Source organism: Mustela erminea, chromosome 11 (genome assembly GCF_009829155.1).
Source record: "Mustela erminea isolate mMusErm1 chromosome 11, mMusErm1.Pri, whole genome shotgun sequence".
Classification (NCBI taxonomy): Eukaryota; Metazoa; Chordata; class Mammalia; order Carnivora; family Mustelidae; genus Mustela; species Mustela erminea.
Genome location: NC_045624.1, coordinates 94785435 through 94809175, shown reverse-complemented (window position 1 = coordinate 94809175; position 23741 = coordinate 94785435). Strand labels below are relative to the sequence as shown.

At 48.7% G+C, this 23741-nt stretch overlaps 1 protein-coding gene across 1 annotated transcript in view; it reads left to right on the top strand.

Moving 5' to 3' along the window:
* The window catches only part of PKD1L1 (polycystin 1 like 1, transient receptor potential channel interacting), an 80055-nt gene extending 76429 nt beyond the window's left edge, over positions 1 to 3626 (top strand). Inside the window, exons 51-53 of the mRNA XM_032304428.1 lie at positions 1368 to 1529; positions 2408 to 2578; positions 3020 to 3626. Of these exons, the coding sequence (XP_032160319.1) occupies positions 1368 to 1529; positions 2408 to 2566 (321 nt within the window). The 3' untranslated portion in view covers positions 2567 to 2578; positions 3020 to 3626. The remainder of the gene's footprint in view (positions 1 to 1367; positions 1530 to 2407; positions 2579 to 3019) is intronic.
* Positions 3627 to 23741: the final 20115 nt, after the last annotated feature.

The window sequence follows — 23741 nt, the reverse complement described above, 5'->3', positions numbered from 1 at the left end:
TGGAAACGATGCTTGGAGCCAGGCCTGGTGGGCCCTGGACATCTCGCTAAGATGATATAGTGCTTGGGCTTTATTGTCAGGAACCAGAAGGCAGTGGTCCCGGGGGCCCTGCACGCAGGAGTCGGGACACATCACAGCCGGCTCCTGGGGCTCGTGTGGCTGGTAGAACAGGGAAGCCTCAGACCCACGTATGCAGTCTGAATGGACGGTGTCCTGTCCTCAGGTACCTAGACGTCCCTGCAGGGTTCTGACACGCAGGCAGGGGCCCAAAGGATTTAAGTCTGATCCAGGAAAGAGATATGACCATGAGAGACAGTAAGACACACAAGCTGTATGTGGCCATGTCCTGATAGGTGTCACAGCCCAAGCCTGTCCAGACGCTGTGTCTTGGGGCCATCGTCAAGAAGGGGAGAAGTGGGGGAGCCTGGGTGGCTCAGTGGGTTAAAGCCTCTGCCTTCGGCTCGGGTCATGATCCCAGGGTCCTGGGATCGAGCCCCACATCGGGCTCTCTGCTCAGCGGGGAGCCTGCTTCCTCCTCTCTCTCCACCTGCCCCTCTGTTTGCTTGTGATCTCTGTCTGTCAAATAAATAAACAAAATCTTAAAAAAAAAAAAAAAAAGAAGGGGAGAAGGGCAGGGGTGGGAGGGGGTCTTTTAGTGTAGACGTCGCCTAGCAGCAAGCAGGAAGTCTGAGTCAGACCTCCCAAGGGCAGCAGCATGTTGGAGTCCGGGAACTGGGTAACAGCTGTCTGTGCGATTCTGCAGCATATGCAAAGCAGGCTCTTAAAGGGCCCAAACTTGGCTTGTTTGGACTATTTTTACTACAGTCGAATGCTTGCAACTTTGAGTTCGGTGCCCACAGGCTTGTGAGCCTGAGATCAGGTCTCAGCCTGCAGTAAGAAGGAAACAGCTGGGGCCGGTCCACAGGGAGCATGTGAGCTGGTCTTCCTGACTCCTGGGCACAGGTGCTGCTCACGGTGGGGTCCCCAGAGCCCGGTGGGACCGCGGAGCACCCCGAAACCAAGTCTGCTTGTGGAAATGCACACCATGTTGACAATCTTCGTCCTCACCTGTTAGAGACTGAAAACACCCTTGATATATATGCCCGTTTATACAGCCACGTTCATTGTTGGGTTCATCTTGTTGGGGTTCAGTTCTGTGCACAAGAGCTATTTCCCAGGTTTGTTGTTTTTTTGTGTTTTTTTTTTGTTTTGTTTTTTTGTTTTTTTGCTAAGCAGTTGCTGTCTTATTAAAAGGTCCTAAAACAGCGTCATCGGATAGAATCTCCATTTTACAGTCTATCACATTAACAAAGCCATGTTTTGCCTGATGACATGAAATCCATCTGTCTTTTCTTTCTTCTCCCCAGCTCAGAGGGTCCCTCGCGACTCTTGCTCGAAAAAGGAAATCTTTTCAAAGCCAGTCACTCGTGAGCCTGGCCGACCTGACTGCCTGTGTGCGGGGGGCAGTCCTGGCCCGGTTGGAAGCGCGGAAGCCACCGCAGGAAGAGGCTGACGTGGCCATGAGGCGTGTAAGCTGCGGGTATTGGACCGGCGAGCATGATCTTTCCTTGTAGAACCTCACTTCTGGCCATTAAAGCACGTGGGATTCTGTGCACCCTCTCTTCGCAGAGTTGTGGCATTTCCCGTGGAAATTCTAGTGCTTAGCAAATGACCAAGCACATTCTCTTCCCTTAACTCGTGATATCCTTGGACAACCAAGTTTATGATTCCCGCCCCCTACAACACATACACAGCCACTCTGTCCCTACAGAGCGGCTCTTTGCTTTGGGTCTTGACCACCAGGGCCAAACTTCTCCGCAAACACGGGGACATAAGTAGAGCATTTGGGCCTGGTCCCCTGACATGACGATAAGCAAAGCAGGTATTTGCACACTGAATGCCTCGCCAGCCTTTGTGACTGGCACTGTGGTGTCCTGCACTACAGTCCCAAAACCAGTCGTGGGTGATGGCGATCTTGGGCTTTGCAGAGGGCTTCACTCTTTGTCATGTGCCTTTATATCCATGCTCATGCATATGACCCGGGACGTCGGGGATGCATGTGCATACATGTCCATGACCGGGGTGTCGGGGACGTGTGTGCACACATGTCCGTGACCGGGGTGTCGGGGACACATGTGCACACTTGTCTGTGACCGGGGTGTCGAGGACGCGAGTGCACACGTGTCCCTGACCCAGGACATCTGGGACATGTGTGTACACGTGTCCATGACCTGGGGGGGTCAGGGGACTGAGATCAAGAACTCAGGCCCAGCGCCAGGTGTCTGGCTCCAGGGAGCACCCTTACAAAGCACAACACCATTTAAAGTCGGAACCATGAAATGCTTCAAAAAATGAGGGGAAAATTGTTTCTTGAGGGCATTCACTAATCTGATTTCCTTTGCTCCAGAATCACTACCTGGATGAGGTCTCTGATCTTCTGGACGAGCTCCTGTGGAAGATTCACGGTTTGTCCGACAGGCCCCAGCGTCCTCTTCCGCGGCAGCGGTCCAGGGATACAGGAGGGGCCGGGCCAGGAGGCCATCCCTTGGGGGGTGTCTCTGCCTAATGAGCCACTGGGGTAAGCAAATGAGAAATTATTTTTATCGCTCTTCTTTAGAGCAGAAATTTTTTACGTTGTAAGGGAGGCCTGACCTGGGGGCTGTTGCAGATCATGAGGTCCCTTTGCATAGATATTCCCTCTGGGTGGGTGGCTGGTGGGAAAGGCGCTCTGCTCAGAGAGGAAAGACTGACTGCTTCCTCTGGGCCAGTGTCACCTGTGACCGCCAGCTTGCGGGGGCGACCGGCTGGCTCTCTGCCCCCTCCCTCTGATTACAGCTGGGAGCAACAAAGGTAGGGAGAACCAGAAATGGGAATTCCATCCTCCCAAACACCAGGAAATATCTGTGCTCCAGGACGGGACCAAGAATCCCCCAAATGGTACCCGCCACAGAGAAAATTGGGCCAAAGGGGGAGAGGACTCTGCCCCTTCCCAGAACACAGAGTTCTCCCTTCTCAACAGCACACATGGCGGGGGCTAGCAAAGGCCCCTGGTGTGGAAGAAAAGATAATACAACAGCACAGAGCTAAAGGAACCCCCGGAACACGAGTGTTGGGGACACGGGGCTGCGGGAAAGCCATTTGTTGCAGAAGTTGTTGAAGTGGAACCAGCAGAGGGGCTGTTGGTGGCCCAGAGGCCTGGAGCCAGGAGAGGCACGTGCTGCGGGCGGGACACGGCGAACAGACACATGATTGTCAGGCTCCCGTGTGACATGTGATCTCAGGGGGCTCCCTGAGATCCAGAGAGACACCGTGCTGCCTAGACTGGCCGCCAGCGGCATCGGCGTGCTCCCTGGCCCGGTGAGATGGACCCCTGTGAGCAGAAGTGGACACGCATGACAAACGCAAATCATGATGGGATGATGCGACCTGCGACCCAAGAAAGTCGTCGGTGAAGATGACTGGAAGGGGACGCCTGGTGGCTCCGATGGTGAAGCGTCTGTCTCTGGCTCAGGTCTTGATCTCCAGGTCTTGGGAGATGGGGTCTGATGTCGGGATCCCAGCTCAGTGGAGAGTCTGCTTCTCCCTCTGCCCCTCCCCCTGCTTGGGCTCTCTCTCCCCATCTCTGTCTCTGTATCTCTCTCAAATGAATAAATAAAATCTTAAAAAAAAAAAAAACATGACTGGAAGGGATGGAGACGGAGACCAGCCCTGCAGAGCATTGCCACACGCAGGTGAGACCGCAGGCGAGCTGCTCTCCGCACGCAAGACTAAACGCACGGGAAAGAGCGCGGAGCCGAGGCGGCAGCTCTGATCACTGGCATAAAACACAAAGGAGAACGGATAGAGTCAAGGGAAGAAAAGGACCAGATGACAAAAACATAAGCTGAGCAAAAGAAAGAGGTAACAGATTCACAGAAAAGAGAGTGAAGGACACGGATGGCAAGTTTGAGAGCATTCTGCAAAATGAGATCAAAAATAAGCAATAAAAATCGATTTTAGGGAAAATCATACACACAGAAGTCAGACAGAGAAGAACATGTGTAAGACGAAGAAAGGACATGAGTCACCTCCCAGCGTCCTCCTCCACCCCCCAGAGAAGAAAGTCGGAACACACAAAAACATATTTAAAGATATAATTTAGGGGCACCCGGGTGGCTCGGTCGGTGAGTGTCTGCCTTCGGCTCAGGTCCTGATCTGCGAGTCCCTGGACCGAGTCGTGTGAGGGGCTCCCTGCTCAGCGGGGGCCTGCTTCTCGCTCTGATCCTCCCCTCCCTCCTCCTTTCTCTCTCTCTCTCTCAAATAATAAATAAAATCGTATTAAAAATGTCATCTTGCTGGGGCACCTGGGTGGCTCAGTCGATTGAACCTCAGACCCTCTACGTCAGCTCAGGTCATGATTTCAGGGTCGTGAGGTTGTGCCCCACGTCGGGCTCCTTGCTGAGTGTGGACTCTGCTTGGGATTCTCTCTCTCTCTCTCTCTGCTCCTCCTCCCCCGGTCATGCTCTCTCCTTCTGTCTCTAAAAAAACAAAACAAACAAAAATAATGGCAAACAGAATCCAGCATCATATTAAAAGAATAATATGCCGTGATCATCTTTGAGTTTTAAACCAAAGACATGTTTTAATATCAGGAAACAGACTGGTGAACCACCTCCCCAAGAGATGGCAGAGACTCTCATTTGATTTTCCGTGACTGCATTTGATGAAATTTGACATCCATTTCTAATTTTTTTAAAGATTTTATTTATTTATTTATTTGACAGACAGAGATCACAAGTAGGCAGAGAGGCAGGCAGAGAGAGAGAAGCAGGCCCCCCCACTGAGCAGAGAGCCCGATGTGGGGCTCGATCCCAGGACCCTGGGATCATGACCTGAGCCGAAGGCAGAGGCTTAACCCACTGAGCCACCCAGGTGCCCCCCATTTCTAATTTTTAAAACACACTCTTCATTGATATAATTCAAAAATCAGACCGTATGTCAAGTCAGTGCTACGTGTCAGTGGTGCCATGGCCAAGAGCTTTCCACGGAGTCAAGGACGAGGGGAGACGGTCGGTTCAGAAGTCCGACGGGAGCACTTTGTCGGGGTTTACTGGTCTCGTTCCCGGAAGCGCTGCCCGCGCTTGCATAACTTACAGCATACAGCCTCACTCACAGCGGGGTCGCTGGGGTTTGCCGGGATCTGAGCGCACAGCGCAGCCTACGGTGGGCCCGGGGATGCACCCCAGCCTGTGCCATTCAGACCAGGCTGAGGCTTGAGGACAACTGCACTCCATACCCACAGGGGTGCGGGGGTGCCCATGGATCTCAGTTCCTGCCCCGGGACCTACTGGCCCCTCACAGGAGGGGACCGGGAATGTGCCCGGCCTTGGAGCAGACCCGGCAGCCCCTCTTCTGTATGTCGTGATCCAAGCAAACAACCCGCTTGAATTTCCTAACTTCAGGGCAGCTATTTTTCCGTCTCAGCCATTAATAATTAAGATTGTATCTGCGTGCACTGGGAGGGTCGGATGCCCGGAGCTATGCAAGCCGCCTGCTCCGCACGCGGCCCTTTGTCTTTTCCAAGTGACTCAGCGCAGCACCGGGGGCCGCCCGCCTCCGCTCTGGTCCTGGCCCGCTGGGCAGCCGCAGGTGCCTCGGCCCGCTCTCGGCTCGTCCACGTCCATCCAATGGGGCAGAGCTGCACCAGAGGCCTTCGCCCCGAGTCCGGCCTGATGCCCGGGACCCGCCGCTCTGCGGGAGCGTCCAGGCCACTGAAACTCGGTCACTGCTTCGAGAGACAAGAGTGGTTTTTCCTGCCGATTTGCCACGTGATTCACTTTAATGGGTAGAGCTGAGACAGGCAGGAGCCCTCTGACCATGCGTTACGTCGGCTGAGCAGCTTGGTCCTTCTCTACAAGGAGGTGCCGTTCCTTCGCACCCACTGGCAGGGGGAAGCTGGGCGATTGGCGCAGCCGTGGAGGAGCCCAGGCTCACGTTGCACCTCTGTGGACGTGGGTGTGTGGGGGGGGGCTGTTGCCCCTCCACCATGGCCTCTGCCTTCAGAGAGGTCCGCGTGTGCTCCCCGTGAGCCAGGGACCGTTGGGACCCAGGGGGCTGTCAGACTGTGGATTTTCATCCCACTGCTTCCCTTAACTTTGCCAGTTTGTGGGTGACTTTAAAAGATGTTTGGAAGACTTGACTTTCCTTAACGTGCACAGCCTACGAAGGTTACAGGAGCCTGTCCAGGAAATTTGCTGAGCTTCCCCCTCATATCCAGGACGTTTTGTGGCCCTTAATCGAGTTCCACAAACCCAGCTTTCTGGACTCATGAACACATGAAAGCGGAATCCTTGAGAAGAAAACAGGTTATAAAGGGTTTAAGGAATTACCTTCTCGGCTTATGCACACAGAAGTAAGGGCACCCCAGAGAGGCAGGCAGGACGTGCTCGAACAGCCACTGAGCGGTGGCCCTGGGGCAGTGACTAGCATCCTGACCCTCAGTGTCCGCCCCGTGAAGTAGGTTCTCCCAGCGCCAGGCTTCCTACGTCATCGTGCAACCTGGGTTCATGTTCACTCACCAAGTACGGTGGCGGCACAGTTCCAGCAGCTGGGAACAAGGGCCTGGTGATGTCTGTGTCCCCCGAGAAGATACAGTGTTCCTGAAACTTGGAAAATACGAGTCTTCGAATTGGGGACAAAGTTCTGAGCAACTCCAGTGCCCACTTGGATCGGCAGCAGGACGTGCCTCTTCATGAGAGGCTGCAAGTGGCCATTCATGGTGCAGACCCTGAGGTACAGTGAGGTCTCGGAGTATGCAGCTGGCTCGGTCAGGGGAGCACACAGCTCTTGGTCTCAGGGCTATGAGCTCAAGCCCCACACTGGGTGTAGAGATGATTTAAAGATAAAATCTTTTAAAAAGACAATAAAAAATAAATTGAGGGGCACCCAGGTGACTCCAGTCAGTGAAGCGTCTGCCTTTGGCTCGGGTCATGTTCCCAGGGTCCCGGGATCGAGCCCCGTGATGGGTTCCCTGCTCAGCGGGAAGTCTGCTTCTCTATCTGCCTCTACCCTTCCTCCTTCTTGTGCTCTCTCTTTCTCCAATAAAATGTTTAATAAGTAAATATTCTCCTTTAGGATTTTGATGGAGAACATAGGCATTAACCTCTTTGACATCGACCACAACAACTTCTTTCAAGACACGTCTCCAAAGGCAAAGGAAACAAAAGTGAAAATGAACTTGACTTCATCAAGATCAAAAGCTTCTGCGCAGCAAAGGAAACAGTCAACAAAACAGAGAGACAACCCACGGGATGCAAGAAGACATTCTCAAATGACAGTACAGACAAAAGGCTGATATCCAGGATCTATAAAGAACTCCTCAAACTCAACACTCAAAAAACAGATAATCACATCAAAAAATGGGCAGAAGATGTGAGCATACGCTTCTCCAAAGAAGATATACAAATGGCTAATAAAAACATGAAAAAAATGTTCATCATCATTAGCCATCAGGGAGATTCAAATCAAAGCCACATTGAGATACCACCTTACACCAGTTAAGATGGCCAGAATTAATAAGACAATAAACAACAAGGGTTGGAGAGGATGTGGAGAAAGGGGAACCCTCTTACACTGTTGGTGGGAATGCAAGTTGGTGCAGCCACTTTGGAAACCAGTGTGGAGATTCCTTAAGAAATTAAAAATAGAGTTTCCCTATGACCCTGCAATTGCACTTCTGGGTATTTATCCCAAAGATTCAGATGTAGTGAAAAGAAGGGCCATCTGTACCCCAATGTTCATAGCAGCAATGGCCACGGTCACCAAACTATGGAAAGAACCAAGATGCCCTTCAACGGATGGATGGATAAGGAAGATATGGTCCATATATACAATGGGATATTATGTCTCCATCAGAAAGGGTGAAAACCCAACTTTTGTATCAACATGGACAGGACTGGAAGAGATTATGTTTAGTGAGATAAGTCAAGCAGAGAGAGTCAATTATATGGTTTCACTTACTTGTGGAGCATAAGGAATAACACGGAGGACACTGGGAGATGGAAAGGAGAAGTGAGTGGAGGGAAATTGGAGGGGGAGACAAACCATGAGAGACTGTGGACTCTGAGAAACAAACTGAGGGTTTTAGAGGGGTGGGGGTGGGTGGTTCGGTGAGCCTGGTGGTGGGTTTTAAGGAGGGCACAGATTGCACGGAGCACTGGGTATTACACACTAACAATGAACCATGGAACACGACACCAAAAACTAGTGATATACTGTACGGTGACTAACATAATAAAAAAATAATAAACAAACAAACAATGAGGTTTCCTAGGAAAAATGCGCTCCCCTGAAACTCCCAAGATTCACTGGCTATGTGAGCAGAAGATTGGTCCTGGATGTGACTGAGCTGACTCAGCATCCCCGCGGGTCTGTGTACCCCTCTTCTCTCAGGGCTTTCTATATAGCCCGGTGCTCAGTAAATATATAGTAATCGGCGATTGGTCAGAAGAAGCTACTAGAGTATGTATATGGGTAGAAAGCGGAAAGATAAATGGGGAAGAATGTTAATATGTGATTCCAAGGAGAGGTATAGGAGCACACAACTGAACTATCCTTGCAACTTTTCTTGTACGTTTGAGAAGATTCCAAACAAAAAGCTTCTGAGATGCCTGGCTAGCTCAGCCAGTGGACAGTGTGGCTCCCAATCTCAGGACTGTGGGTTCGAGTCCAATGCTGGCCCTAGAGATGGCTTTAAGAAAAAAAGAAGAAGGAGGAGGAGGAGGAGGAGGAAGAAAGGAAAAGTCTCTGTTGAGTCATTCCACGGCAAGAACACAACATGCCAGAGCCACAGCTGTGGGTGTGATTAGCTCTGATGCTTTTTGTCGTTTTCTAAATTTTCTGCATGCCTAAGTACATCTGGGAATTTTTCCCTTCCGTGGACCTCACAGGAAAAGCTAGTTGAATTTAGGAGCACTATTCAGATATGACTTACAAATGGGTAATATATCAGAAGTGCAAAGAACCAGACAGAAATGGTCCAGCAGACAGTCCTCAGAGATAAATTTCCTCTGCTTTCGGGATTCTACGTACGTCTGCCCGTGATAACTTCATGAGATGGAGCGCTGTTGTCAGAGCCAGATCATTCCTTCCTGGAAGACCCGCTCCAGCAAAGCTGGGATACTACTGTTAATGCCTTTTTCAGTTTGATGTGTGCTGAGGTAGCACTTGAGACAGGATGGATAGAAACCAGGATGTCTGTGTGACCATGGAAACATAATTTATTTGCTTGAACCAAGTTATCTTGTAGCAGGAGCCAAGAAAGCTGGATTCCTGAAGACGAAATGGCGCTATAGGCTGGCTTCCTTTCGCAGAAGTTTCTGTTCTAGCTGAGAGTCTCTCAAACTACAGTTATGTCCCCAAATAACAAGCAAAATACTGCATTTGTTTCCCGGGGCGGCTGCAATGAGGCCCCGGAAACACGAATGTGTCCTGTCAGGGTGCAGGAGTGCCAGGATCCCAGATGAGGTGCCAACGAGCTCCACACCCTCTGAAGCCATGGGGGGGGGGGTCGGCATCAGGCATCCCCCTCTCCCCGCCCAGCTCCTCCCCTAGGGGACCCCCCAGCTCCTGTTTTCCTGGAATGTTCCCGTGCGCATGTCTATGTGTTTTATAAGGTTGTGGTCACCTGGGGTCAGGGTCCCCATAGGACCCCATCTTGATGTGATCATCTACAGAGTGAGGTCACGTCCGCAGGCACTGGGGCGGCCCCTCAATGTCTTTGGGTGGGGGACTGATCACAAATACCTTTGAGCAACTGTCACTATTTGAAGACAAAGGCTCTGTCATTTCAATTAATTTCAACATTTTGAGGAATCTCATTCCACTGAGGTGATAAAGGTAAAACAAAAATTTCACAAACTTTCTATTTTTTACTCCGCATAGATCCCCCTGTGGGGAGGCTTTCCTAGGACTGATGTTTGCGTGTTGGGCCATCTTGATTATCATAAAAGCTATGGAAGGAATGAATCATCTGAGTTCTTGGACCCTGAAAAAGATCAAGGGATAACCAAAAAATGAATTCTTTTTGCCACTTGACATGGCAGTTTAAACCAGGAGCACGATGGGGCATCTGGGGGGCTCAGTCGGTTGAGCATCTGACTCTTAAGTTCAACTCAAGTCATGATCTCAGAGTCATGAGATTGAGCCCTGTATCAGGCTCCGTGCTCAACAGGGAGTCTGCTTCTCTCTACATCTCCCCCTGCCCGCCACTGCCCCAGCACTGTCTCTCAAATAAATAAGTAAATCTTAAAAAAACACAGGTGCACAACTGAGCCTCCCCCTGAAACCATGGGTATCTGTGTACCACACCTTTAGCAAAGGATGACCCCGTTCCCCGGCGGCTTGGAAGGAAGTGTCTAGCCCTGGTAGATTCTAACCCAGTGGTTCAGAGGGGGCACCTGGCACTTGGGGATGTGTTCATAACATCGAGGTGTGAGGCATATAATTTGCAGTGGGACCAAGGGGAGAGGAAGAGCAGAAGCCAGAGCTTCCCCGCCGCACCCCACTCCCCCTTTCTGGCATCCCCAAGTCTTTCATCTTTGAAGAGGAAGGGTCCTAATTATAGCAGGCACCCTGGGCATGTCAGACCCAAGAATTTCCCCACTCACTGCCCCAGGGTGACAATGTATGGGACTAGACCTGCAGAATTAGAGTGCTTGAGGAAGGGAGCCATGGAAGTCTCTGGAACTGGGGACCCCTATTCCAGGCCTGGCCACCTTCTCTCCAATGTCTCGCACTGCCGTGGATTGTCTAGAACTGGCTGAAGAGCATGAAAATACTAGCCTTTGGTCTTAGAAAGGTAGAGCCCTTAGGAAGACTCTGTGCAGTGAGCAGAGCTCAGCTGTTTCCCAGAGACACGTGCTGACCAAGGGCACCTTCATAACTTAACTGCATCTCGTTTCCATCATCTTCCTGGCCCTGTTGTCAGGCAAGGAGCTAGGAACCTGGATCATCAAATTTCAGGAATGTGAGCTGACCTTTCAATGGCCTTAGCATGCCCAGTGCCCTCCAGATGATGAGCAGGTTTGTTCCCAAAGCTGTGGGTGGCGACATTTATAATCCTCAGAGATGGCTGATTTCTTGGAAGCTGAGTCAGAGGAGAGGGGTGACTATGCCAAGTCAGGACAGTGAGGTGGGGCAGAGCGTCAGAAACAGAGGTCATGGGGACAGAGCAGAGAACCTAGAAATAGAGCCACACAAACATGCCTGACCAGTTTTTGACAAAAGGGCAGAACAATTCAGGGGAGGAAGACCAGCCTTTTCAACAATGGTGCTGGCATGACTGGACAGCTAGGAGCAAGAAAAAAGAAAACTGTGCCCCAACCTGCTCCTCACACCCTAGACAAAAAATTAACTCAAACCAGATCAGGGACTCCAGTGAAAAATGTAGAACCACATTTTTGAATAAAGAAGAACTAAAGAAGCAAATCATCACAATCCATAAGATCAAAATTTAAAAAGCTTTGATCTGTGAACCACCCTGGGAAAAGGGTAATCAGGCAACTAGAGACTGCAAACCACATTTCTGAGAAAGAACTAGTATCTAGAATATATAAAGAACTCCTAGAACTCAGCAATAAGTTACACATAATCCAGATAGAAAACAGACTGAAACACCAATGGACATTTCACCAAAGAGAATGTCCAGAAACTCACGAGAAGACATGAGCCTCAGCAGCCGCCAGGGAGACGGAGAGTGAGACCAGAGAGCGTCACCCCTGCACCCATGACAACGGCTCAAGTTAAACTAGTGACACTAAACGGGGCGTGCGTGCAGAGACCAGCTCTCTCCTCCATCGCTGGTGGGGATGTAGAGTGGTACAGCCCCTCCGCAAAATAGGCAATTTCTCATAAAATGAAACACGAAAGCTTGGGATCCGGGAATGGTACCAAAAATTATACATTTATCCCAGAGAAATGGAGACTGGTGTTCACACGAAAACTTGTGCATGCACTTTCCTAGCTTCCTTGTAACACCCCTAAGCGGAGAAACCTCCCTGATACATGTCCCTGACGAACAGCTGAACCGTAGGACCTTTGCCCGTGGAGCCCCACACAGCACAGAAGCAGCACAGGGTGTCCTTGAGTGCAGCAATGAGGGTGAGTCTCCAGGGAATCATGCTGACCTTGAGAGCCAAGCTTGGGTTCCATAGTCTATGGGCTTGTTTATATAACTTGCTTGAAGTTGGCAACATTATAGAGTTGGGAGAGCAGACTCTGGAGCAGAAGGGAGAGATGTGCAGCTAGAATAAGGCAGCAGGAGGGCCCCTGGGGGTGGAATGTTCTGTATCTTCACCATATTGGAGGTCACCTCCCAAGCTGAAACTGTTCTGTGGTTGCATGAGACGTTACTATGAGGGAACCCAGGTAAAGTGTTCATGGGATCACTTTACAAGCTTTTACAAGTTTGGGGTTTATCCTTTTCCTCCATTATCTTACCAGGGTGAAAGTTCCAGAGCACGGAGACATTTGCCATCCTCCAGGAGGTGATTGTCCCAAGTGCTCTGATTTCTGCCTAATGAGGTCCAGCCCTGTTTTGGGCCCCACACCATCTGTTTCCACTTCCTGTTGTACCAAGACTCAGATGGGGGAGCTCCTGTGCCACGGTGGGTCCTAGAGAGGCCCTCTTGGAAGCTCAAAAACTCGGGATTATTTGTGATCAGAGCAATGTTTGTGTCAGTAACCAGATATCTGCAGAGGGAACGGGATCAGGAAGTGTGGGCGGAAGAAAGATCAGGGCATTGGCCAAGCCTGAGAGATAGAGGAGCTCTGCCTACAGCGGGAACCACCCCCCTGACATAGCTCAGCGAACGGGCAGCTTTCTCCTTACCGAGCTACGCATTTCCGCTACGAAAGGCTCCCCGGCATCTGAACAGCATCAGTACCCCAGAGCGAGATGGACGAAGGGAAGCAAGTCAGCCTGGGACCATGCAAGTTTGCTGTCCATGTGCACGGCTCAGTACTTGGTCTCTGCTCTCGGGCAGCCCACTTGGCAGACAGGCAGCAGGCAGGCTTACTGGCGGGACATCTGTTTGCAGGGTCTAATTTCTTCGGGATCCACGTTTGCTGCCCTCACCTAAGAAATGAGGGGAAATCCTTGGAGTGCTAGGCAGGGCCGATGCTGTACTTCCGGGGTGCTCTAGACCAGGTAAGTTAAACCATGAGAGCGTACTGTCAAAGCCCGCTGAGATTCCCCAAGGGACAAAAGTCCTGACTGAATTACTAACATAGCAGCTTGTCAGCTCTGCTCATGTTTAAAAAGATACAGTCACTAGTTTGTTCTATTCGGGCTAAACTCCTTCCAGATAGTCTTGCCTTGCATTCCAGGTAGGTCTGGTTCAAGAGCAGAGGTGCCTCAGAGGTCGGTAGGAGCCACCACAGCTCCCGGTGTCAGGGACGGTGGTCAGTGCGGGGAGGTCAATGCCCCTGGGCTGAGAAGTCTATCCGTGCAAGGCGTGGTGAGAGAGGAACTTGTCAGTCACTGACCTATGTACCAGGGATACAGTTGCATTTCCAATGCCTTGTCCCTCCTCCAGATTTAAATGCACTGGAAATTGACGTCTTAGGTCAAAGCCCTCAGCACATCAAAGAACAGAAGGGGCTTTATTATTTGCAGGAGAAATACTTTTTTCATCTCACCCAACTGTAAACTATATATTTTGATGATGCCGCCAGCCCATCTGCCATTGCCCAGCCCCCACACACGTCTGCCATCACCCGACCCGCGCCGTCCCCATCTGACATTTCTCTGAGTTCCTTCAGTTGCCTGGTGAGTCCTGGCGGTCCTGCTCTGGCCCTGTGGGCACTTTCGTGTCTCAAGAATGATAAGCAGGAGTCCGGGAGTAGGATGGTCAGAGAAGATAAGTGCTGTGCTGCAGGGGCTCCGGGAGGCTGGTGTCCCGTCTCCTTGGCCCGGCGGGGGTCATCGGGTCACAAAGAACCTGCTTCTGTTTCATTGCCTTTCTCTGTTCAAGGCGCTGATATCTGTCCTGATCTTTAGTATTTTCTCTTTCCTGCTGACATTAGGTTGAACTGGTTCTTCTTGTCCTTCTTCAGACAGAAGCCGAGGTCACTGGTGGGAGACGTTTCTTCTTCCTGTTAAAAGGGTTTAGTGCTGCGGTTCTCATACAGGCTGTTAAAGGCCATGTTTTCGTTTTCATTGAGTTGAAAATGCTTCCTGATTTCCCTTTTGGCTCCTTGTGACCCCATGGATTATTTAGAGGCGTGTGTTTTAGTCCGCCAAAATCACGTCAAAATCAGTTACATAAGGACATCCAGAAAATCCCCCAAATTTGGGGGACATTCCTTCAAGTGTTTTCCTGACCTCAAGCACCTGTCAGGCCCCCTGACGTTGTCCCACAGCTCACGGGTGTCCTTCTCTCTTTGTGTTCCATTTCCAGTATTTTAAAGAGCTATACCCTCAAGTTTGCTGATCTTTCCTTTGCTGGTGTCTAATCTTCTAAATGCCGTCAGCATATACATTTATATACGTACACACATCTTCTCTCACACTTTATAGTTTTCCTCCCTAGAAGTTTGGTTGTGTTTCCCCCCCCCCCCAGATTTATTTATTTATTTGAGACAGAGAGGGAGAGAGCAAGCATGGTGTGGGGGGCAGAGGGAGAGGGAGAATCTCCAGCAGACTCTGCCCTAAGGAGGAACCCCACATGGGGCTCCATCCCGTGACCCTGAGATCATGACCTGAGCCGAAACCAAGAGCAGACCCCAACCCACTGTGCCACCTGCTCCTCATCAGTTTGTTTTTAAACATATCTTCCATGTCTCTATGTCACTTCTTGAACATCTAGAAATCGAGTTATAATAAGGCCTTCGGTTTAGACCCGCTGACTCCAGCACCTGTGTCCCTCCACACCGGCTTTAACTGTTGGATTTCTCTCCTCATTCTGGGCCCATTTCTCCGCAGCTTCACGTCCCTGCTGTACCAGGCATGTGAACTTCACCTTGCTGAAGGCTGGATACTTTTTTGTCTCTGCGAAAAGTCACGAGCTTTGCTCTGGGATGCAGTTGAGTTCCTTAGAAAGACTCGGAGCCCCTTGACTCTTGCTTTGAAGACGTGTGAGGCAACCTGGTTGTTGCTGCAGAGACGAGGCCCTTCTGAGTGTCCCACATGAGGACTTGTAGACGCAACCATGAGTGTGTTGTGACTGGAGCCAGACCCACAGCTGCCAGCGGCTGGGGGCAAACGGGGGGTTGCAGAGCTACAGGCTTCCGTCTTGGTCAGTCCAACGGGCCAACTCGTAGGCCATTGTCTTAGCTCACATTTCTTTGATTGTTGGTGAAGTTGAGCATGCTTTTTAATGGGTGTTGGCCACTTTTTTTTTCTTTTTCTTTTCTAGTAAATTGTTCATGCACTTGACTCACTTTTTTTTTTTTTAAGATGTTTTATGATTTCACATGAGAGCGAGAGAGAGCATGAGCACAGAGCCGGGAGGAGGAGAGGCAGAGGGAGGGAGAGAGGCAGGCTTCCCACCGAGCAGGGAATACGATGTGGGGCTTGATTCCAGAACCCCAGGATCAGGACCTGAGCCGAAGGCAGAGGCTTTACCATCTGAGCCACCCAGAGGCATCTGGCCCATTTTTCAATTGGAAAAAGTATTTACTTTTGTGTCTGATTAAAGGAGGTCTTTATTTAGTAAGTGTCTTAATTTGTTAGGGCAGTCAGAGCGCCGTCACGCAGATCGCATGGCCAGGATGGAAACGGATCTCCTCCCTGGGCTGGAGGCTGGAAGTCTGAGATCGGGGTGTCGGGATTGATTGTCTCGAGGCCTCTCTCCCTGGTGGGGAGACACCATCTTCTTCCTCTGTGTCCTGACCTCCTCTTATTAGGACACCAGTAAGATGGGGTTAGCGCCCTCCAAACAGGCTCATTTTGCCTTATTCATGTCTTTGAAGGCTCTATCTCCAAACACGGTCACGTTCTGAGGTGTGAACATGGACAGGGCTGTCAACCCCAGGGCGATGCAGATTAGCCAATAACACTAAGAATTCTAACTATTCTACTTACTTCATTTTTTGCCTTTGAAGTTCTTGTTGATGGCAAATACAGCAGACCATCTCTATGTGTATGTACATATTTTGTTGTTGCTAGCCGCATGCCAGCCACTGCTCGAAGTTTTGTTCTGTTTTGTTTCTTTTTTCCAAACATTAACGGGCTGAGTCTTCACACAACCCTCAGAAGTACGTTTTATTAGCATTTGCCTTTGTGTCAGGGCACAGAGAGGTGAAGTAATGTGTCCCAGGTCCCAGAGTGAGAAGACGGGGACGCTAGCATGTGAGCCGGGCTTCGGGGTTCTGGAACCTGCGCTCACACACCGGCCTGTCCTGCCTCTCGGGGGGAGCAGAGTCCACGGAAACCTCAGCCCGGGATGGACTCAGCATCTGCTCTTGGGGTTCGCTCCACAGAACCTTCCCCATCCTGACAGTTCATAACACAGATGCATCTATCCGCCGGCCCCTTATCTCAGGTGCGTTTGGAATTTGTTTCCATGTAAGATGGTTTTCATTTTTTCTTTTTGGCCACCAGGCACAGAGGGTGGACGGCAGCCCAGTGCCCCACCAGGGTGCTCTCGAATCCCTGCCGACATCCGGGCTTTACAAGGGCAAGAGCCAAGCTTCCAGGAAGGCGCCTATGATCCCGGTTCCCACAAGTGTATGGAAAGCGAAGTCACAGTCAAGGTCTGTCTGCCGCTAGACCATCCCTCAAAACTCCCTTCCCAACAGTTCACGTCGGGATAAGTTTCCAGCTCTGCTGTTTTCCAGACAGTTCCTTTCCCAGCTGCCCTGGAACAACAGGTTGCTGTATTTGTTTGCTTTTCTGTTTTACTGAATCCGTCCCGGTATCAGAAGACTGTCGTCTTATTTTGTGAAGTTTCTCTTCCTGCTGCTGAGTCTCCGTTTCTGTAAGTTAACACATAAATCTAAAACATGCAATGAATGGACGGGGATGGGACCTCCTGGGTGGCTCGGACTCTTGATTTCCGCTCAGGTCATGGTCTCAGGGCGGTGAGATCGAGCCCCCCAACCGGGCTCCCCTCTCAGCAGACTTGCTCGGAATGCTCTCTCTCCATCTCCCTCTGTCCCTCCTGCCCTGCTCCCTCTCAAAGAAAGAAAGAGAGAGAGAGATAAAAAGAGAAACAGAAAAAGAAAAAGAAGAACAATTGGATCAGGATGGGATTTTGATTTTTAAATAGGGTTTTTGAAATACAGTCCTCATGTTGTAAAGGTAGCAATTGAATCTTGCTAGATTAATGGCTATCATTTTTGTGACTTACTAATTCAATATAAAATGATAATTCAAGCAGAACCTTTGAAGTTGGCTGGGTTGCTATTTTGAACCCATTTAAAAACCTCCATGCTCTTTTTGCAGCTTCCTGGGGTACAAAAAAAAAGAAAAGAAATTTGAGGTGATGACACTCGACATGTATAAATGTCAAATCATCGCACTTTACACCTGCAACTAATGTAATGTTTTGTGGCAATTATGTCAATAAAAACATTACAGTGGGGCACCCGGGTGGTTCAATGGGTTAAGCCTCTGCCTTTGGCTCAGGTCATTATCTCAGGGTCCTGGGATCGAGCCCCACAACGGGTTCTCTGCTCAGCGGGGAGCCTGCTTTCTCCTCTCTCTCTGCCTGCCTCTCTGCCTACTTGTGATCTCTCTCTCTCTGTCAAATAAATAAAAAAATATTTAAAAAAAAATTACAATGTGTAAAATTTAAAAAGTTTTTTAGAAGTATTTTTTATTGCAAACAGTGAATTCTATGTATTTCTGGTTTTCTTTATTCTCTTTATGCCCAGCCTCTCTCCAAAAAACGAAATGAACAGAATCTTGAGGTAGTGTACAAACAAGGATGTCAGTACTGCACAGTAGTTGATAAACCAGCTGGGGAAGAAAAGCCATGGAGAGGAAAGCAAACAGTCTGTTAAGCGCCCGACTCTTGGTTTCTGCTCAGGTCACGATCTCATGGATCATGGGATCAAGCCCTGAGTCAGGCTCCACAGTTGTTGGGGAGTTTGCTTTGAAGATTCTCTCTAGCCCTTTCCCTCTGCCCCTCCCCACCCCACACTCACTCTCTCTCTTTCCAAAATAAATGAATCTTGAAAAAGAAAAGAAACCAAATGAGATTAAAGTAAGCTGTGTACCTATCTAGGAGGTGGGGATGGGAAAAATGACAGGCAGAAAAAATAGCAAGTACAAAGGCCCCAAGGTGCTCCCCCCTCCCACCTGCAACACAGTGACAGAGAGATGGACAGAGAGAGAAGAGCAGAGAAGGAAGAGGAGGTACAAAGCTACGTAAGAAGACAGCCAGCAGCTAGGGCATGGGGAGTCTTGAAGATACAGTAGGACTGTGAATTTTATTCTGAGTGTGAGGAGGGAATGGCATGATCAACATGTTTTTAAAGATCTAACTCTTGCTGTGTGGATAAGAGGCTGTAGGGGAGCAAGAGATGAGGGAGGAGGGAATGGCTGGGAGGCCATGGAGTAACCCAAGCAGAAGGTGGGGCTGGTTTGGTGTTGGGTAGCAAATGGCTGGCTCGGGGAGCTCTGTGTCAATGTAAAGCTGTCAGCCTTTGTGCATGGAGTGGGCCTCGGGTCGACGAGTCAGGGTGGCCCTGAGCTGGGCCGTGAGCAGGAGCGACTGGTAAAGTGATGGAATGGGTAGTTGACATGTCCATGGGGAATTCATGGTGTTGAGACCATTGGTGTCCACGTGTGTGAAAAATAAATTAGATCCATACCTCACACTACAAGAGATGAGTATGATCCCAATATTTCTGAGACCTACAAGCAAAAAGTAAAACTTTAATATTTTTAAAGGAAAGATTACTGTGGTCTTATTTATAGCAGAAAAAGATTTTTTTAAATCAGACACAGAAGCAAAACTCAAAAAATTAAAAATAAATTTTATTACTTAAAGCTTTTGCCCAGCTTCATTGAGATATAATTTACCAATAAAATTATAAGTATTTAAGGTGTACAACATAATGACTTGGTACACACATGCATTGTGAAGTGATTGCAATATTAGCTAACTCACACATCCGTTAGCTCACATACTCATCATCTGTGTGTGTTAACTCAAGATCTACTGTTTCAGCAAATGTCAACAATATGATGTATTATCATTAACGATTGTCACCATGCTGCACAGTAGATCCCTCTAAATTATTCATTTTATAACTAAAGGTTTATGCCCTTTGACAGTTGTCTCCCCACCTCCCCTCCCCTCCAGGGGAAACAGAACAACATTCTGTTGCAAGTGATGTTCTTCCTACCATAACTGACAGTGGATTAGTATGCACCATGTACAAAGAACACCAACATGTTGTTGCAAATGAAAGAACTTCCTTTTTGAGGCCAAATAATATTCCCTTGTACATAAACCACATCTTCTTCTTTATTTATTTTTTATTTCTTTTCAGCATAACAGTATTCATTGTTTTTGCACCACACCCAGTGCTCCATGCAATACGTGCTCTCCCTAATATTCACCACCTTGTTCCCCCAACCTCCCACCCCCTGCCCCTTCAAGACCCTCAGATTGTTTTTCAGAGTCCATAGTCTCTCATGGTTCACCTCCCCTTTCAATTTCCCTCAACTCCCTTCTCCTCTCCATCTCCCCATGTCCTCCATGTTATTTGCTATGTTCCACAAGTAAATGAAACCATATGATAATTGACTCTCTCTGCTTGACTTATTTCACTCAGCATAATCTCTTCCAGTCCCGTCCATGTTGCTACAGAAGTTGGGTATTCATCCTTTCTGATGGAGGCGTAATACTCCATAGTGTATATGGACCATATCTTCCTTATCCATTCATCCGTTGAAGGGCATCTTGGTTCTTCTCACAATTTGGCGACCATGGCCATTGCTGCTATAAACATTGGGGTACAGATGGCCCTTCTTTTCACTGCATCTGTATCTTTGGGGTAAGTACCCAGTAGTGCAATTGCAGAGACCACATCTTCTTTACCCAGTCATCTGCTGATGGACACCTAGGTCATGTCCATGTCTTGGACAGTGTGAATAATACTGCAGTGAACATGGGGCATAGAGATCACTCTGAGATGGTGACTTTATATCCTCAGGATAAATAACTAGAAGGGGGATTACTGGATCATGGAAGCCCTATTTTAACTTCTTGAACCTCCATGCTGTTTCCATGATGGCTCCACCAATTTACATGCCCCACAAAAGTGTACAAGGGTTCCCTTTTCTCCACATCCCGCCAACATGTGAGGTCTCTCGTTGTTCTGAAAACAGCCATTTTCTGACTGGTGTGAGGTGTACCTCGTTGTGGTTTGGATTTGCATTTCCTTGATGATGACTGATGTTGAATATCTTTTCATGTGTCTGTTGGTACATTTCTATGTCTTCTTTGGAAAAATATCTATTCAGTTTTTTTGCCCACTTTATAGTCAAGTTATTTTCTTGTTTGCTTTTTACTACTAAGTTTTTACTACTTTTTACTACTAAGCTGTGTTGTATAGACATATCTGTTATTAGCCCCTTATCAGAAGTATGTTTTATGAATGTTTTCTCCTGTTCTGTAGACTGCCTTTTCATTTTGTTGATGGTTCCCTTGCTGTGCAGAAGTTTTTTTAGTGTGAAGAAGTCCTCTTGGGTTTTTGGTTTTTTTTTCTTTTATTGCTTTTGCTTTTGGCGTCAAATCCAAGAAATTCATTGCTGGGACCAATGTTGAGAAGCCTCTTCCACAGTGATGCCTGGCGGGCTCAGCCAGGTAAGCATCTGTCTTCAGCTCGAGTCATGATCACAGGGTCCTGGGATCAAGCCCCACATCGGGCTTTTTGCTCAGTGAGGAATCTGCTTCTTCCTCTCCTTCTGCTTCTCCCCCTGCTTAAGTGCACATTCTTTGAAAAATAAATAAAATCTTAAAAAAAAGAAGAAGAAGAAGAAGAAGAAGACTCTTTCCTATGTTTTGTTTTTGTTTGTTTTTTTTCCCCCTAGGAGTTTTATGCCATCAGGTTTTACACTGAAGTCTTTAATAGATTTCAAGTTATTTTTTGAGTGGTAGAGGTCCAGTTTCGTTCTTCGGCATGTGGATGTCCGGTTTTTCTAATATTATTTATTGAAGACTGTCCCTTCCCCGTTATGTGTCCTTGGCATCCTTGTCAAAGATTAGGTGCCCATGTCTGTGTGGATTCATTCCAGGGCTCTCTATTCTGTTCATGTCTGTGTCTGTCATGTTCATGTCTGTTCATGTCACGTGTCTGTTAGTATATCAGTACCATATACCTGTTTAACATAGTTTGAAATCAGGAAGCATGGTGCCCCCAGCTCTGTCCTTCTTCAAGGTTGCCTTGGTTATTCGGGGGTCTTCTGTGGTTCTGTGTGAATTTCAGGATTGTTTTTTCTATTTCTATAAAAAACACCAATGGAATTTTGATAGGGATTGCATTAAATCTATAGGTCATTTTGTGTAGTGTGGGTATTTTAATAATATTAATTCTTGCCCTCCAAGAACACGGGATATCTTTCCATTTATTTCTGTCTTCTTCAGTTTCTTTCATCCAAGTCTTATAGTTTTCAGAGTATAGATTCTTTTACCCTCTGGTTAAACTTATTCCCCTAGTGTTTTATTCTTCTTAATATTACTATAAGTGGGATATATTTTTTGTAATTTCTTTTTTCACCTTTCAAACCTTAAAAATTTTCTCTGAAACTAAAGCCTACAAACAGAGTGCAGAGACAGCCATGGGGTGAGAAGTGTTGTTCTTACTATGTATAACTGACAATGAATTAGTATGCAGCATGTACAAAGAACACCTACAAATCCATGAGAAAAAGGCACATCCACAAAAATGGGCAAAGTGAAAGGACAAGGGACACAACCATCAGTTCAGCAACAACCGTACAAGGAAAGAACAGAGGTTCAAACTCATCAGGAATCAAGGAGCCATTAAAATAACCTGCCCTGCCACTCCGTACCTCTTAGTTATGCACAGATTAAAGTCTGTGACGACACGAGCATTTGCCAGGGGACAAAGGAGGAAGAAAACCCCTGTGTGCTGTGGGAAAACACACATTCCTATAACCACTGCAAAAAACTACATGCTGGGAAGCAAATCTTCTGGGGGTGCCTGGGTGGTGCAGTCCGTCGAGCATCTGACTCTTGGTTCCAGCTCAGGTCGTGATCTCAGGGTCCTGGGACTGAGTCCCACATTGGGCTCCAAGCTCAGGAGGAGAGTCTGCTTCAGATTCTCTGTCTTCCTCTGCCCTCTTCCCCACTCACACTCCCTCTCTCTCTCTCTCACTCTTTATCTCAAATAAATAAATCTTTTAAAAATAATTTTAAAAAAGAACAATTTTCCGTGGCCCGTGTGAGGACCACTGGTGGCGCTCTGTGTCTATCTGAAGAGCTAACATTGGGAAGCTTTGGGAGGAAGACACGGTCCTCCTTGGGCCCTCTGTTCCCTTCCGTGCCTCGCTGGCTGTGCCAAGAATGCAAAGCCTTGACTGCTTTTGACCCACCATTTTTCAAAGCTGTGTTTGTGGGAAGGAACCACGAGGAGAGGTCACCCCAGAACAGAGTGACAGATATGTACCACCTGCTCTGCACCCACAGTGTTCCAAGGTCAGAGGCCCTCTCTTGAATGGAACCTGCAGCATCTGCAGCTGTCACCTGGCCATCCGTGGTCAACCAGTGGGTCCTGGGGGTGGGGAACCTGAGCCCACACCCTGGCCCTCTGGCTCTGCTTTGACTGTGAATAACAGAGTCTTCCGTCTCTGACCCCAGAACCTCGTGTCTTCCAGAGACCTGAAACTGGGGCAGCCCAACTTGCTAGCCAGTAAGTAGGTGAGATTCCGGACCTTTCCCAGTTCTTGACCGAAGCCACCCAAATATTCACCATTACCACAACTAGACTGTGCAACGCCTGTGAAATGAAATGCTCCGCACCCATTAAACGAAGTGAATTATGCTTCATGTGTCAGTATTATTACGCTGCACGAGCATCATGTCCGGTGGACGCGAGCTCACTACAGAACAATGCGTTCTCATGCAAGTTCGGGCCTTTGCTCTGGACTGGGTGTGGACACGGGCATCTGTAACTGAGTAGAGTTTCGCCCTGGGCGTGAGAACAGCTGTTGAAGGACAGCGAGGGCAGCACAAAGGGCTTCTCTGTGGGGTTTATTTCTTAGTGAAAACGGACACAAATATGGCAAAATAGTAGGATTTTTAAGGTGGGCAAGTAAGTGTTTGCTAGGCTTCTCTCTAAACTCTTCTGTACATTCGAAATGTGCAGTGACTTAAAATGCCACTGGTGATGGCCTGATCAGCCTCGGACCCCAGCCCGGCCTCACATTTTCCTTCTAACATGAATTTCTGTTCTTGCAGTTGCCGAATTGATGCTTCCAAGGGTCATACATGCTTCTGAGAACACCTTCCAGCCCGGTGGCCTGGGAAAACCATCATGAATTGGCCAGGCCAGGAGGAAATCCATTTTTTTTAAACTTGTGTTAAAGAGATAAAACCCCAAACCCAGAAGCTCCATTAAAGTCCTGACAAGGAGGCAGAATGAGGGTCCACACAGCTCCCCATCCATCAGCCGGTGCCCCCCTACATCCCCCTCCCCCGCAACCTCGCCCAGGCCTCCGACTCCTGAGTGCCCAAACTTGCAGACTGAGCTCATGTGGACACAAGCGATGTGGACACAAACTT